Source organism: Pangasianodon hypophthalmus, chromosome 18 (assembly GCF_027358585.1).
Source record: "Pangasianodon hypophthalmus isolate fPanHyp1 chromosome 18, fPanHyp1.pri, whole genome shotgun sequence".
NCBI classification, from domain to species: Eukaryota; Metazoa; Chordata; class Actinopteri; order Siluriformes; family Pangasiidae; genus Pangasianodon; species Pangasianodon hypophthalmus.
The window spans coordinates 5,140,243-5,158,040 of record NC_069727.1 but is presented as its reverse complement, the minus strand read 5'-3'; the positions used below and the strand labels follow the sequence as shown (position 1 = coordinate 5,158,040).

The 17,798-nt window shown below is 40.2% G+C and overlaps 1 protein-coding gene across 10 annotated transcripts in view; it reads left to right on the top strand.

The window, feature by feature from the left end:
* erc1b (ELKS/RAB6-interacting/CAST family member 1b) overlaps positions 1-17,798 on the top strand; it is a 205,380-nt gene that overhangs the window by 62,132 nt on the left and 125,450 nt on the right. For 3 of the 10 annotated variants that reach the window (XM_053241656.1, XM_053241659.1, XM_053241662.1), the window contains 4 exons: positions 2-142; positions 1,050-1,085; positions 5,847-6,040; positions 9,051-9,062. In XM_053241656.1, coding sequence (XP_053097631.1) covers positions 2-142; positions 1,050-1,085; positions 5,847-6,040; positions 9,051-9,062 — 383 coding nt within the window. The remainder of the gene's footprint in view (position 1; positions 143-1,049; positions 1,086-5,846; positions 6,041-9,050; positions 9,063-17,798) is intronic. The other 7 variants (XM_053241658.1, XM_053241660.1, XM_053241663.1 and 4 more) reach the window with 3 other exon arrangements.

Below are 17,798 nucleotides of genomic sequence, written 5' to 3'. Positions count from 1 at the left end.
GACATCTTTGTTGGATCTGAAGGAGCACGCCTCATCACTGGCCTCCTCGGGTTTGAAGAAGGACTCCAAGCTCAAGAGCCTGGAGATTGCACTTGAGCAGAAGAAAGAGGAGTGTATCAAACTGGAGAGTCAGCTCAAGAAGGTGAGAGAGACTCTGATATGTGAACAGCTCAGAACTGAATGCCAGCAGGTATTAATAGAAACAATCAGGGTTTCATGATGCAAAGTGACTTGCTGTGCGCTCTCTACCATCACACCATCAACATCTATGCTTATATAAAATCTCATATTAATATTGGGCTGTTACACGAAACTGATGCAATATTGACGTCCTTAAAATAACGGGGCCAAATGATGTGAAACACTGATAAATATTTTAAGGTAAATATCAGTCCTCATATTGATACTCTGTATTGAATCAGTATATCCGTAGACATAAGTGATACAATGTGGGTTCCTTTTTTTCTGTATATTCACATCACGTTTTCTGCCTGAGGACAGAGGCTTCTTCCTCTCTATGGTTTCTCTGCAACATGCCAAGCTAAATTAAAAAAAAAAAAAAATTAACTTCAAAAAGAAAAGCTCGTGAGGAACATTTGTTTATAGCTGCTATATAAGTGATAACAGCAAATACCTTGTTTTGTACACGTTCTGCAACATTAAACATAACGATAAATGGATAAAAAGTATGGCATGCTGAGCTTTAATTGATAAAAAATGTAACTTGGGCAAGTTGCTGTAGTATTAGGGAAATAAACACTTCAGGATGTGCTTTGGTGTGGTAACTGTAGCTCCCTTTGCATCAGGCTACATCGCACTATTCTGTCGTTGGTTATTTTCCTGTAACAGCACACCCTTGTGTGTTTTATTCCTTACTTATTTATTCCCTAGGTCAAGTATCCCTGTTTTGATCTCATTTTCACCTCTCACTCTTTCATGCCTTCGTTCTCTGCTCATGTACACCATAAAGTAAACTTCTGTTAATTTTGTGGTGGTAATCACTTTCTGGATTCTTCCCCCACTTCTTTTCTTTTCCTTCTCTCCTAAAGCACACTGAGCACATATCAGGCCATTCCTCCAATCTTGTAAGTGCATCCCGATGTGGAAAGCCTGCCTCTGTGTGCGTGTGTGTGTACGTGTGGCTGCCAAAGGAATCTTATGAATGTGTGAGTTGTGCGGCTTCGCTTGCATGAGCACAAGGCTTATCTGATGTTTGTTTTTGTGCACACAAACACAGACAGACACAGAGGAAGTGAGACAGATTTCAGATTTGCACAGTGTTTGAGACCTGCCTGCATGAACTCGTCTCTTATCTAAAGCCTCACACTGATCCGGGTTTAGTTTCTCAGCAGTGTAACACGGTTTGCAGCGTGCTGTGATGCGGCTTATATCTGCTGTGCATCTATTCCTGCTTCCCTGCTCACATCTTTTTTTTTTTTTCTTTTTTTTTTTTTAAAGCCATATTGTGTGATGACTGGTACATGAAGACATTTACATACATGTAGACACGTAGAGGTGGCGTTTATATGTTTGTCTGAGTGTCTGTGCATCTTAAATCTGTCATTTCCCAGCAATGGAAAATATGTTCATGGGAAATTCAGTCCTGCACAGTGGTGGATTATGTTTCTCGGTGCTCAGTGGCTTTGTGGATGTGTCCAGATGCCGTCCCGTGATCCAAGAGCAATGAAAAGTGTTGGCTGGCGTGCTCCAGTGCTCACACAGGTCTCGTAAAAAGTGTGTAAGCGATAACGCGCTGACAGTGCCGGGGACGTCCGCTGTGATTGGACGAGACGCAGCGGTGACCGGCGTCCTGGCTGGCCCTGTGTGAGCGCTTATGTAATAAGATGCACCCTAGCGGCTCTGTTAACATGAACACACACACTGAGGCTGTCAAAACAAATTTAACAATCAAAAATATTTGAATTGGCATTAATATTTGCATTCGAAGTCCATGTTAGAACATTTAAGAGCTTATTTTATAATGTAAGTAATGTAAACATATTATTTAATTTTGTTTCAGTCGAATATAAAAACGCAAAAATGTCTCTTAGACATAACATTACATTCAAGTTGATCTTCAACGGACGTTACTGGAGTCTCTGTTTTTGTGGCTGAATCACAGATGATCTTCTATTCAGCGTATAGTGCACTACATAGGGTCTGTGTAATCTGCCATAATTTATACACTACGTATGCACTATTTAGATTCAGCCGGAGAAAGAGTGAATCCCATAATGCCTACATGTACGTAAGTACAGTGTGTCCCCAAGGTCTCCATACATAGGGGAAATTAACCCTTTTTAACAAAATGTCTTCCAAGATTTTTCATATTTAGTTTATATTGTATTTTATTTTTTAAGATAGACTTTAAGAATGCTTTTGACAAAAGAAGAATGTATTGAAATTATTCTCATGGGAAGCTGTCACAAGGTTGCAATGGACGTGCAATTACATGCGTAATCGTGCAATCTGGTAGAGGATTTTGTGTAAATAAAGTTACATTTTGCTAAAAAGTGTTCATTTGCACTGTGTATGGAGACTTTTGGGACACACTGTTATATTACTTGTAAGAGACATTTTCACATTTATGTTCAACTGATACATAATTTAAAAAAAAATCACGTTTGCATAACATTACATGCAAGTAGCTGATTTTCAGCAGGCATTATTGGAGTCGCTTGTTTAGTTGCTGAAACACAAATGGCCTCCTATTAGACGTATAGTGCACTATGTACTAGGTGTACATTGCCATAATGTTGTACACTATGTAGTGAGCACATGAAGTGAATAGGAAGCCATTCGTGCTTTGGCCTGACTGCGTAAAAAATAGTTTAAAGTGGTGCATTGGTATATTTGATTTAAATCAAGGTAAACGTCAGTGACAGTAAAGAGTTATTTTGGTAACTAAATAAAAATGAATCCGAAACATTAAAGGGTGTGATTAAATTGTGATGATAAAATTTTCAGTTTTGACCTTCTGTGGTAAACGAATACATTTGAATCACAATTTTTTTCATTAGTTCATCTTCAATAACAGCTTCATCCTGGTGAATCCGGAGTTTGTCCCAGGAACACAGGGTGCGGTGGAAGGGGGCAACATTCCCACGCATTCACACACCTAGAAGCAACTTTATGTAGCCAATCCACCTTCTGGCATGTTTTGTAGAGGTGAAGGAAACCGGAGCACCTCTAAGAAACCCACAATGAGAACATGAGAAACTCAACACAGACAGTAACTGGAGCTCAGGATCGAACCATTTTTCATTTTTAACAGCTCTGATACACATTGATATTACCATCTTCCTGTGTCAATGTACAGGATTCACTCAATGCCGTCCTGTAACGTACACGTACATTTCCCCCTGGCACGTATATGATCATTTACGCTCAGCAAAATGCTGTGCGTCTTCACTTACAGTGCTGCGTAACGTTCCCACACCAGCGCTGTATTGCACCCCGGAGCACACAGAGCTGCTCTAACAGCCGCACTAATAATAAAATTTGGGCCATGTTTGCTCCTCTGTATACTGGTTTTATCTTGAGGACTGTTTTCCTACCAACGTGTGTGTGTGTGTGTGTGTGTGTGTGAGATTTTATTGTGTGTGTGTGTGTATATGACTTTTGCATATGTGCCGAAACTCGACATACAAAGTAAGCCAGACGTTCTCGATGATAGCTGCACAGTTATGAGTACTTAATAAATTTTTACAGCTAATATAACATATTCTGTTCCAGACTACAAACCCACACACACACACGCACACACACACACACACACACACACACGTCGCCTCCTGTGAATGTCTGAAAGTCCTCCCCTCCATTGACGACGTGCTCTTGGCGGTTGATGTGGAAACCTTCTCAACCTCAGGGCGAGACATTAAAAAAAAAAAAAAAAAAAGCAAATTAGAGAGGCCTAAATGTCGCCTTCAAATCATATCCCCCCCCAATAAAACAGAACAGACCCCTTTCACAGCGCGCCAGGATGAAGAGGCCGTCCGGAGCCCAGACACTCTTATGAGCTGTGACTGTTGCGCAATGCTGTTTGAACTCAGACTAAATTGCAGCGTGCTCTGCTTAGCCGCACTGTAATAAGCTGCGCCTGACTTCTCTGTGACGTGCTGCGCAGTGCCAGGCTTTGCTAGATCTCTGAGTGCCATGTTCTGCACGGTCAGCCTTGAGTGTATACTCTTCACCGTCTGTATACTGTAGCACAGAGCCGTGGGTCTCAACCGGTACGTCACGGGCAGCCACAGGTCATCCTTTGCATCCAGAAAGTTCGTTTTATTTTTGTGTTTATGAGTTTGCAGAATATTTGATGGCGTGATTTTATTTTGAGAGCCATCTGGCATTTTTCGCTTACAGTTTCTGACCCTGACATGTAGACCTGCAGTCAAAACGAAATGAAATCCACAATCAGACGCACTCACACACACCATACACCCAGTGCAGTTTGGCAACTTTTCTCAGCATGGCCTCCAAAACAAAATTTTATTTAATATAGTTTCAATATAGTTTTCCCACATCTGAGGGCAGAATGCATTTGAGGGGGTTTTGGAAGGTGAGTTATTTGCAAAGTTGTTTTACTGGCTGTAAAGAGAAGCTGTTCCCTTCCCCCCGTTGTAATGCAGGTGAATCAGGACTTCTTCCTGTCAGAACCAGTAAAGATCACTGTAAAGAATGCGAGCACCTGTAGAGAAAGTGCTTATGTAGAAATCAGGGTTGCCAGATTGGACAGTTTCCAGCCCAGTCTCTGTTTTTTGATGTCCCAGTTGACTGAGATCTAAAACTAATTTATATCATATATATCTACTATTTCTGTATGTGTGTGTGTGTGTGTGTGTGTATAATATATATATATATACACACACACACATATATAGGCAGCTGTACACACAGACACATATATGCATGCATATATATATATATATATAAAATTTCTGAGCAAAAATTGTATATATTTATCAGATTGTGAATGAGTCCCAATGCAGTGGAATAATTTTTTCAGCATTTAGCAAATGAAAAGCAAACAGGCAATTTAACCAGCGAAAGATGTATTAGGTTTTAAATAAAATTATTTTTTAATTCATTGATTTAATATTTAAAACCAACCCATCTTTGTTTTAACTAGCAACCCAGCATAATTTATTTATTAATTTTATTATTTATTGTTTTTTTTTATATTTAAGCACTGGTTATTAATAAATATAATTATGATCTCTTCTATAACTTCTGTTTCTATTATTTAATTTTTTTTTTTTTTTTTTTAATGGTTTGTTCTTCAGTTTAATTGAGAAGTGTTGAACTTTTAACTGCTTTTGGGTCACGAGGCTGAATGAGGGACTTGAGGCAAGACCAGTTGAGAACCACGGTTCTAGAGCACTTAGAGTTGTGTACCGTGTTTTGGTTTCAAAGACCCTATGTCGTTTTGAAGGAACTCTTAATTAATTTGGCATCAATTTAGTGTGCATTTTATTTCTGTATACAAGTGGATTGTTGTGATATCATCGATTGCAGTTGCAAGAAAGCATTAGTCCTCACACACACACACACACACACACACACACACACACACACACACACACACAGTCTGACACTGCCCAGGCTCCTATTAGGCCAGACAGTTGGCACTTGTGAGACTGATACAGAGCCAAATGCTACTTTTATTCATTTCTCATTAGAAAAACTGTTTTGCAAAATGCCGTTCTGTCCGATGATAATCCTGAGCAGCTGTACTTTCCCAGAATGCTTCAGTTTCTGTGAAAAAAAAGGAGCCACTGGCACACATTTGCATCCAGCTGTATTGTAGTGTTAACCTCCAACCCCGTCGTGTGTGTTATGTTTAGGCTCAGACGGCAGCTGCAGAGGCTCAGGCGAACACAGAGCTGTCAGAGCGCATCAGCACCCTCGAGCAGGAGGTGAACCGCCACAGAGAGGATGCTGGGAGAGCCCAGGCTGAAGTGGACCGTCTGCTGGAGATCCTCAGAGAGATGGAGAACGAGAAGAACGACAAAGACCGCAAGATCAGTGAACTGGAGAGGTACACACATACACGTGCACACACAGATAGCCAATGTATACAGGACATGCATTTGGTCTCTCTGTGTGTGTTTTTATAGCTTTTATGAAATCAGAAACACTCTGTGTGTGTGCGTGTATGTGTAAGTAAGACTGATATGCATAACTGTATAGCTGTCTTTGAGTAAATGTGTATCTGTATCAGATCCTCCAGGTGCACATTAAGGCTGTCAGAACGAGTTTTACTATTCAGATACTGTGCCAATTTACTTTATTTGCTCACAGTTACAGTTACATTATTTGCTCAAGTTGTTGTCATGACGACGAATTGATGCTGCACACAATGTGTGGAGAGCGATGATAAATATTAAAAAAAAAGTTTTGATTCCTTTTTTCGTCGTCTAACACAACCATACCTTTAACAGCAGTTAACTTTGAACAGCTCTCTGAGTAAACAAACAGTTGAGGGCAAAGGTTTGCACACCCTTAAGGCACGAAGAAAAGAAAGATGTTGCATTTATAGCAACAAGACATTTAAGACATGTGTTAGATTTAACAAATCTTCCTTCATTATCACAAATATTGAAAATGATTGAATAGTGAGTATTAATAGTGAAAAAAAATCAACATGATATCAGTACAAAAGTTTGCACTTTCCTTTCTAAATGTGATTCAATTATGAAAGGAATAAATCATTCAGTGTTGTGCTGTTATAGGAAAATAATCAATAGCAGGGTTGTGTGATTGAGTTACTGTTACCACGTTGTAGTTGATTATTTTCCTATAACAGCATGTCCTGAAGTGTTCCTTCAGCTTCCTCTTGTACCGCAGCAATTTGCCAGCAATTACAATTCTTAAGTTCCTGTGTTAGTTGTTACTATAGAACACATTAGAAACCTGTGATTAAAAGCAGCTTTCAGATCTGCTGTTATAGAAAATTAATAAACATCTTCTGACCAATCAGAATCGGAAACTCAGCAGCGCTGTGGTGTAAGTCTTCTCTAGTAACTTACACCCATCATTTCCCTTTTTTCTATCCTCTGAGCAGCTTGTGGATCCTCTTAGTCGTAATATGTGACATTCTTCTTGACATCTTGCGTGTTTTCACATTACTTTTCTGCTGGTTTTGTCCTTTGTTGTGGAGAAATTGTGAAACAGAGACACATTTTCCTTTTTAACACCCAAACTTTTATGCTCAGCTGTATATAATGCAGAACTGGTGTCTAAATCTCAGGCTAATTCTCTGAATCCGAAAAACACACCACAGTCCTGTACAACTTTGTGTTTGACTCAGAATCGCAGCATGGGCTTGAGTTTGTGGAATATCTGCTTTCCTCGCAGCTCTTGGTAATAATGTGCGTTTTAGCCCTGCAGGGACAGCGTTCATGCTGTGAGTGCATGCTGGATGTGTGTGAGGAACCAACCGCAGTGTTTCAGACTTGCACAACACCTGCTATTTTACACGGCCTCAGACTTACTCTGCATGCACTGCCAGGAGAACACGTGTGTCTTCATCTGCCTGTGTCAGCAATAGCATCTGCGTAGGTGTGTGTGTGTCAGTGTGTATAATTGGGATGTTCATTAGAGGTGAATATGAAGTTTGTCTACACTCCATTGTAGCTTTAGCACTGTGCTTAGGGTCGTTGTCTTGTAGGAATATGAACTTCCGCATCACTCTCAACAGGTTTTCTGTTAGGATTGCCCTATATTTAGCTCCATCCATCTTGGTCTCAACCCTGACCAGTTTCCCAATCCCTGCTGATGATGAAAAACATCCCCACAACACGATGCTACCACCACCATGCTTCACCGTTCACTGGGATGGTGTTCTCAGTGTGATGAACAGTGTTTGGTTTCCGCCAAACGCTACATATAAGTGAAGATGTTATAGGCTGAATCAGTGCTCTGGATGTAACATGAAGTAGAAAAAATCTGAAAAGTCAACCAGCCGTTTCTGTCTTCATTTCTCCTGCCAGCTTTAGCAACAAAGCACTGCCTTTGAAATGCTCTACCATCAACTATGTGGATGGAAATAGTTTTGGAAGTGTAGTATGCAGAACCCGAGCTAATTACCCCCGAAATGTGGAATACTCGCAGGAGAAAACACGCAGGAGGATCATCTACTTCATCAAAAGCCTCTTGTGTGTTTAGACGGCACCGTCACAAGCTCACACATTTTGACACACGGTTATTGTGACAGTTTCTCAAGTGTCTCGAGGTTGGCAGATTGAAGCTCATGTTCTGTGCTATTGTTCTCCAGCTCATCTCCTCAGTCAGGATTAGCCGCCTGTCTTTCTACGAGCCTGTGTGAGAGAAAGTAAAACTTCTGGCTGCAGATCAGTGGTGCGGAGGTCGTTCTGATTTAAATACGCCTTCAGACACTAGTGAACAGAATGTAGGTTGAACTGGGGCAGTGGAATATTTATTTATCAGATGTGATGGCAATTACTGAGGCTTGAGAGGATCTCTGTCGCAAGCTGCTGAGCTGAAGCTCTCAGAGTGTGAACGAAGAGCAAATGACTGAATATAAAAGAAAGAAAGACAAAAACCTAAACTAAAAAGAGAAAACCGAAAATCAGCACTCCTTATTGTCTAGAACAATAAGACACAATTATTCAGCTTATCTATTCAAACAGAGAACCTAATCACCATTAGTACCTTTGTAGAATACTTAAAATATATGCAAACCAATTGTCATCCTTAAAAAAGGCCTATAATTTATTGATCTCACATAAATGTTGCAGCATGTGAATGTTAATGTTTCTGTTTTGACCTGTCAGATTGACACAATTGTATTACTGGTTGTCATGAAAGCTGACTCTTTTCAGTTACATGTTATTTCAAACCCTTCTCCTATCCTGTCTTGTGTTAATGTATTGTCACTGACAGACTGTTTCTGCTGCTAATAATAATAATAATTAATGCTAACCTTGCTCATGCTGTGTCTGTTCTTCCCTTCTGTCTTCTCTTTTCTCTCCTTTTCCCCTTGTGTTTATTTAACTTTACACTGGAACACTGACTCATCTCCTCAGTTTGACTTCAAGGTTAGTGCACCTGCTTTTCTTCACTATCTCACACCGTTTCGTTTTTCAGCTGCAAAATCATTACAGATTCAAATTGTGCCGCTCAGCCTCAGTATATCTGCGTCACTGAGACTGAAGAGGCAGTCTGAGGGCGTGTGTGTGTGTGTGTGTGTGTGTGTGTGTGTGTGTATGTCTTTAAAGGCTGATCTATGCATGCTGTCAACTATGCGTACGCAAGATGGCTGCCATTACTGAGTACTAACACTAGCTGGTTTTTCTAATATTTTTTTAATGTACGATGAGGGTTTTTGACTTGAGACACAGATCATGACAACAATCATTCTGATGGCAGAATGTTTTAAAGAGAGACGGAACTTGTCCATTTGTTTAACTTCGCTGTGCATGAAATCGCCAAACATTACAGTTCGAACTTGGAAACAAGACAGACAGAGATTTTTTTGGCTCTGATGTGCCGTCACATGCAAGCCGCTTTTAATCCTTCAGATGTACATAAGATACACAAGTGAGTACGTGAGCAATGCCACTCGTGTAGCAGCTGCGTAGTCACACATGTACATGTAGTGAAAGTGCCGTCATGGCTCTTGATTACTGTTGTTCAGGTGTTTCATCAAAATGAGGAACAAAATTGACCTGCTATCACAAATTGTTAAAGAAAAGGACTGAGGAGGCATCAGAAGGTTAATTATAGACTACAGAGAGTTAACTGTTCCTTTTTTGGAAGCTAATACTGTGTTTGACTTAAAACTGTCAGATTTTCTGACCTCCGACTAGGAAATACCAAAGAAAACAATTAATTTATTTTGTGCCTTTCTGAAATCCATGGTCACTTTATAATACCAGAAAACACAAAGACGTGAAAAAGTGAATAGTGCTCTAAAGGTGAAAAATAATGAATTAAAGGTTCGTTGGTCAGTTTAGCTTCCTAAATAGATCCCTTTCTCAGGAGAGGGAAACACACTGTTGTAGGGTTCCTCCAGACGGACACCCAAAGAATAACTCATGGTTATGGTTCTTCTACATATATATCTATATAGATATGGTGCTAAACAGTGCAGGGACTAAAGAATTGAGCCTGGTTTATGCTGAAGTGTTCCAGTTCAGAACAGTACACGGATCTTGGATATCTGCAAACTGTCCATCAAACACGGAGGGTGAGATAGTAAACAGGAAGTAGTGATAGGAGAAAGCATGTCCTTAAACAGAGTTATATATGGTTAATGGGTGAAAGTGCATGTTTTGTTGTAGTCTGTTCATGCTCTCTGTCCAAGTGTGCTTTCATTTTATTTAATGTTACGGTTTTCACTGTGGCCTTATCTGAGTTAGAAAAATAACTGAGTAAATTGTTTACATAATGTAATAAATTTGTCCATGGCCACTGGTCTTTACCTCATTTGAGGCTTTTTTTACTCAAACCTTATATGAGTCATCTTATGATTTAAACTCAAGTGAACAAGCTGCTTTAAAATGTAGTTTTTAAAAGTCTGTAAACGTTTCCTGTGTAGGAATCACCTCTGTTTCACTGACACATGAAAGTGCTTCCAACCAGATATGCTGAAGTACAAAGCTATTAAAATGTAAATGATTACAGTTTTTATTTACTAAAGAACAACACATCATACTTTTTAAAAAAAATCTTTTTACGGTTACAATTTATGTTGTGGAACATCCATGAAACAAATTAGTTCCTGCTATCACATACGTTATAATAGTTATAAACCCTCGTTCCTTCACTTTCCTGTTTTGGAAAACTTAGTTACAGCTTTACCTCTGACTGTTATAAAGCGAAAGAAATGAACTGGAGAAATGAACATCTCACTTCACCATGTCAAAAATGCATATGTTTTTCTTTGTTAATTAACAGCGCATTTAATAATTTTATTAGCCTTAGATTATGATTATGTATTGTTATCCTCCATACAAGTCCCTGTGGAAGCTGATACTATAGAAATGAGAAAGTATTAGAACGAATGCATTAATATAAACCCGTGATTTGCCTTGTAGCCAGAGCTACTCTGAGATCTGCTGTTATAGAAAACCAGCACTTTCTGACCAATCAGAGTTGAGAATTCAGCAGTGCTGTGGTACAAGATTTTTCACAAACTGCTTGATTTAAAAAGGAGAAACATTCTCATCTCTGTGCAGGTAATTACTCTGCTTTCTCTGTATCACCTGCTTCATTCTGTGCTACTGACTGTTAGCTGCAGAGGTGGGCGGCCATTTTGCTTTCAGAAATGAACTTTTACAAACTACCATGCTCCGTCCTCTCCAAGGTGCATTTCTGATCTTGCAAAGGCTTTGAAGCTGTTAAATGAGCACTGAAAAAAGAGCCTGGCATGACATCCATGCAAACAGTAAGAGTGAGAACGTGTCAGACTCCTTCACAAACTCTAATTAGAGTGCAAAGATCGTCATCAGTCATTCCACCTGAGTCCTGCGTGTGCCGCCGGTGCGTCTGCCGCCGCTCTCTCCTTCTCTTCTCACCTGGATCACAGCACTCAGTGTGTGGTTGTCTCTCACGCTTATTATTTTCCTCTTCTTTCTGGAGTTCAGTTTAGACTATAGGCCTGATTTCTGCTGCTGTACCCCACAAAGAAAAAGAGGGTTGTAAGGATTTTTGACAGAACACTCCATGTTTTGTTTCCTTAAAAAAAAAAAAAAAAACCTTGTGTTGCACTGAAATCAGAAATCAGTTTCCTTCAACATTGTTTCAGAAACCTGCGACAGCTGGGAGTCTCAAATTAATCTGCAAACGGCTGATAATAAATAAGTGCATAAACAACTGCTCTCGCTCTCTCTCTCTCTCTCTCTCTCTCTCTCTCTGTCTGTTTCTCTGTCTTTGTCAGTCTCTTCCCCTGCCTGTCTCTCTCACTCTCAATCTCTCTCTCTCTCTCTCTCTCTCTCTCTCTCTTTCTCTCACTCTCTTTCTCAGTCTGTTTCCCTCTCTTTGTTGGTCTCTTCCCCTGCCTGTCTCTCTCACTCTCAATCTGTCTCTCTCTCTCTCTCAATCTCTCTCTCTCTCTCTCTCTCTCTCTCTCTCTCTCTTTTTCTCAGTCTGTTTCTCTGTCTTTGTCGGTCTCATCCCCTGCCTGTCTCTCTCACTCTCAATCTCTCTCTCTCTCTCTCTCTCTCTCTCTCTCTCTCTCTCTCTCTCTCTCAGTCTGTTTCCCTCTCTTTGTTGGTCTCTTCCCCTGCCTGTCTCTCTCACTCTCAATCTGTCTCTCTCTGTCTCTCTCTTTCTCTCTCTCTCTCTCTCTCTCTCTCTCTCTCTCTTTTTCTCAGTCTGTTTCTCTCTCTTTGTCGGTCTCTTCCCCTGCCTGTCTCTCTCACTCTCAATCTGTCTCTCTCTGTCTCTCTCTCTCTCTCTTTCTCTCTCTCTCTTTCTCAGTCTGTTTCCCTCTCTTTGTTGGTCTCTTCCCCTGCCTGTCTCTCTCACTCTCAATCTCTCTCTCTCTCTCTCTCTCTCTCTCTCTCTCTCTCTCTCTTTCTCAGTCTGTTTCCCTCTCTTTGTCGGTCTCTTCCCCTGCCTGTCTCTCTCACTCTCAATCTGTCTCTCTCTCTCTCTCTCTCTCTCTCTCTCTCTTTCTCTCTCTCTCTCTCTCTTTTTCTGTGTTCCTCTCAAACTCTTTGTCTCTCTCACTCACTCACTCTCTGCTTCAATGTCTCCTCTGCCTGTTTCTCTCTCTGTCGTGCCCCCCCTTGCTCTCTCTCTCTCTCTCTCTCTCTCTCTCTCTCTCTCCCTCTCTTGTTTTGGGATTAAGGGTAATGAAAACAATAGATGTTTGCATTTGTTTGCTTCCTTAATATAACAGACATCCAATCACAGACTGATGCTCACAGCTAGATCACAGAAGATCAGCTGAATGTGTTGAATAGATTTTTGGTATTAATTATAAAACATGTGTAAACTAAAGGCTTTTCAAAAACAAAGTTTTCATTAGTTTATTTCCTGAAACTATTATTGCTTTTCCTAGAAGTGTTCAGTGATCATTATAAACAGTGCTGTGTGTGATGTTACTAGGCAGACATTCAAATTTTTTCTCCATGTGGCCCACTTCCTGGAAAACAAACACTGTTTTTAATCATTGTCTAATCATTAGCATTAACATTATTTGTAAAACGTTAGTTTTAACACTTCACTGTTCCCCTCTTTTGGCATATTTTGGAGAGCGTTCCCGTGTAATCTGGTGTTGCAACGCGGAGCTCCTACACAAAATGCGTAACGGTTGACAGGTCTGATGCAGTCTATAAATTTTTTTATTTTTTTTTATTTAGTATTTTCCATCCATGCTATTCTTTCACACTGCACTAAGTTGAATTTCTCTATCTTAGGGTGTTGATAATTGTGGAACATACATTTTTGAGAGAAAATACTATTTATTTATTGATTACGACAAATATAACTAGTTTTACTAAGGGTGCCGATAATTCTGCAGGGCACTGTAGGTCTCCCAGCATGTGTAACTTGCTAACTGTTATACAAACGGAAGGATCAAAGATTGAGATTAAGAGATTCTCACTTTGTAGCAATCCCCAGGGTTTATGATGTGACCACAGAGGTGGAAATATTTTTGAGGTTTCTGGCGAGTACAGAGAGTGTGTTAATAGCACACTCAATAAAACAGAGGAGTGTGTTGGAAAAACAATCCTCCTCTGTAATAAAGTCTGTCAGGCAAATTGATTTATGCCTTATTACAGAAATGGACTTTAAGTGATATGTTTGAGGTGCTATAGGAGTAAGTCAGGGTACAGAATGGATTATGCACAATGCTTTACGCCTGTGCTGAAGTCTAAAGGAAGCCAGCAGCTGTGTGTGTAAGTGTGTGAAGATGGATCTGAGGGGCATCTCAGCCTGTCTGCTGCCTCCGCTGGGTTTCTGGTTAGTTTAGCGCAGCGCGAGGCCGCATGATTAACTTTATTAGTCGGAGAGGCAGGGGGCAGTCGTCCAGCAGAAGCTCTTCATGCGCTGGTGCTCACACAGATGAGAATGGACAGATGTTGGCATGTAGTGTCGTGTGTAAAGGGGCGCCCCATCGCGCACCTGGCTGCAGACCTTCACACAATTTCGTCTTGGCAGCTCTAAAGTCCAGCTCTGTCAGTTTCAAATAGCTCCACTTACTACAGATGGAGCTGCTAATATCGGGGCTTTGGTTTTTGTATACCGTAGCTGGAAGAACTTACAGCAACACCACAGAGCTGCAATATTATCTATCTTATTGCTTCTTGGGAAACACGATCAGACAAGAACCAAGGAGTCTTCAGTGTCATGATATTTATTGACATGCCAGACCAAAGGATGGAGATGACCAGCCAAGAAGACAACACTGATACACACTAGGGATGTAACTGAATTTGAATATATTATTTGGAATGAACAGATAATGTCGTCTAAATGAATACAGATACAAATAGGAGGAGCATTACTAGTTTATTTTAAAATCTTACCGGAAAGGAGGGAGGTTCACCGATTCACAAGCAACCTGGGTTTATGGTCATCAGTAACTGCCTGGTCAGAGTTATGGTGGTTTAGGCTAGTTTATATTTTGGGAAATAGTACCAAGTAAATTCATTAGAAAATGAATTTTCTAATGAATTTACTTTCCCCATTTCTTTCCACTGTGGTTCGATTCCCCAGTTTAGGCCACGCCCCTCTGGGATTAAAATTTGGAGCAGTAAACAGATACAGATAGTGTTATTGTGTTACAGCCCTAACTGCATTGAACTAAGCAGTGAGGAGTAAAGCGAACACTTTTCACATTTTTTTTTAATAATCGATGAGATTTGACCAGCCGAGTTGACTCCATGCTGTTTACTCCATGTTGGATTGCGAGTGTGTGCATAATGGCGTACAGTGCTGTCAGCACATTAGTGGGTTTTAGTGGTTTTCTGTTTTCTAGCCTGCACAGCTCATAAGAGCATGATTGATTTATTTTTCTTCCTCTGTGTATATTTAGTGTGTATTCATCTCAGGATTGCAACCCTGCTACAGTTCAGTGTTATTGTGTGTTTTTAAGTGTTGGGTGTAATTGAACCGCAGTCTTTAATGAGCTTTTCTCTCTGGTTAAGTAAAACATAACACATGCTGGACTGCTTAGATTTTAATGAAATAAAATTCCAACATGAAAATAGCAAAAGCTAATCAGCTGTGCTGCTCCAGTAGTTTTCATGTCAAGGAACTGTTGTTTAAGAGGTATTTACTTGGTGTGAGTTTCAAAAGGACATGTTATACAGAAGTTATTTCTGAAGAGAAGAAAGTTCTTGCACTTCTTTCTGATGTTTCCCACCCTATGCTTTAACCAATATCTTGAGAATTGTGATGCCTTTTCAAGTCTTCCTCTGTATACACCCCGCCTAAAGCTGTCTTTGATATAAATTATTAATCTTGCCATCAGGACTAGCACAACAAATCTAAAAAAAAATTTCTTACCATTCTACTGTTTGATGCCTGTGTAAGTCATGGCAAAATAAAATGGCTGCAATTTAAAATGTATTAAATTAAACTAAGGGTTTTCTCGAATAGAAATGAGTCATAAGCAAAGTTAGGTATAATGATTAATGATTAATTAGCACACTTTTATCTGTGTGTGTGTGTGTGTGTGTGTGAGAGAGAGAGAGAGAGAGTTAGTGGTGAAGTGGATATCTGTAAGTCGTTAAATTTGTATTTGTGTGTATGTGTGTGTTCGTGTTGATTCACGTGTCCGACAGGTTGTCTTTGGCATATCATGGTGCTGAAAGATCTCCCCAGTGCGTAATTCTTACTGGGAGGTACTCAAGCTCTGGAAAACTTTGACAAGAAAATCAAAGCCCAATATGTTTTTCTTATGGCTCTTCAGAAAGTCGTCTCTCCCTCAAATCTTTGGTCAGTTTTTTATCCACTTGCTCCTGCCGCGACCTCCTCATTAATATCTCTCCTTTTGTTCTGCTCTCTGGATGCCTTGAAGTTGGACGGATAGATAAGTGCAGAGAGTTTTTCCAGAGCTACCACTGTTTTGCGTTAAATGAAGCATATAGCCGCACGACGAGAGAGCGGGAAGATGTATATATGCTCCAGTGCTAGATTTTATTTAGAGGAAAGGAAAATGTTAATCTTGGAAAAGCTGAAATAAAGGAGGTACTCTCCACAGCATGTAAATGGATGTCTCTTTGCCAGAGTTCACTCCTCCTGTATTCTTGCAGTATCCGTCCGCTCTACTGTTTTTACAACAGTCACTAACCCTGACGGCTTCCACCTTCTCAGGAAAAGGTTTCCAATTTTCACCCCAATAACTCAAGTCTGTTAACATAATTATTGGCTTTGTAGAGATCTTTCCATTTAACGCTCGTGTGTGAGTGTGTGTGAGTGTGTACGCATGCAGACTTGCCTGCTGTGTTAATAGAAGGGTGAGATAGCCTCTTCAAATTTCTCCTATATTTATAATTTTTTTTGTTGCCCCTATACTTAGGTTATATGGAACTGAGTGAGTGATTGAGTAATTGGGCTACTTGGCTTCTTGGCTTCTTGGCAAGTTTCTTGCTTTTGAGTTATAGCATATACAATAAAGCTCGAATTTACACACTCCCACAAATCATATACATTATATACAAGACATGTACAATGAGGGATTGTGAGTGTTTGGATGCTTTTGTTTTATTCAATATACTTCCAGTACGTATATCCACTTTGAATTTAGACACATTTCAAAGTCTTTTGACTTTGTACTCATAAATGTGAACAAAATGTATGTATTCCTAAATATAAGCAGAGATTGGTTTAAAAAACAAAACTGATAGTGAGGGAAAATTATTCGGACACCACAAATTACTACAAAATTAGTACTTTGTTACAAAGTGGTTCTTGGTGATTACAGCTTCAAGACATCTACAGTAAGAAGTAAGTAGCTTTTTGCAGCATTGTGGTTCATCTTTGGCGCATTTCTCTTGGCAAATCATCTTCAATTTCCCAAGGTTATGAGGGTACCTCTGATGAACTCGCAATTTCAAAATCCCCCATAAATTTTCAATGGGATTCAAGTCAGGAGATTGGCTAGGCCATGTGAGGCTTTTTTTTAGTTATTTTGGCTGTATGTTTGGGGTTGCTGTCTTGTTGAAATGTCCATCTTCTCCCCAGATTCAGTTTCATGGCTGATGAGATTAAATTCTGCTGTAATACACTGTATGGCCAAAAGCAGGTAGATACCTGACCATCACATCCGTATGTGGTTCCTCCCCAAAGTGTTGCCATAAAGTTGGGAGCACAATTTGTCATTTGTACACTGTAGCATTAAGATTTCCCTTCACTGGAACTAAGAGGCCCAAACCTGTTCCAGCATGACAATGCCCCTGTGCACAAAGCAAGTTCCATGAAGACATGGTGTGTGAAGGTTGGAGTAGAAGAACTCGAGAGTCCTGACCTCAACCCCACTGAACACCTTTGGGATGAACTGGAATGCAGACCGCATCCCAGACCTCCTCACTCTACATCAGTGCCTGACCTCACTAATGCTTTTATGGCAGAGCTCTTACAGCAGACCCCACCGCCACATTTCAAAATCTAGTGGAAGGCCTTCCAGAAGAGTGGAGGTTATTATAAATGCATAGGGGGAACCACTCAATATTAATGCCCATGGTTTTGGAATGGGATGTTCAGTTCTCAGGTGTCCACATACTTTTGGCCATATAGTGTATTTCCCAGTCCATCGCTCCATTCATGCTTCCTTTGATGACGTGTAATGCCTCAGTACTTTGGGCAGAGAAGCAGCT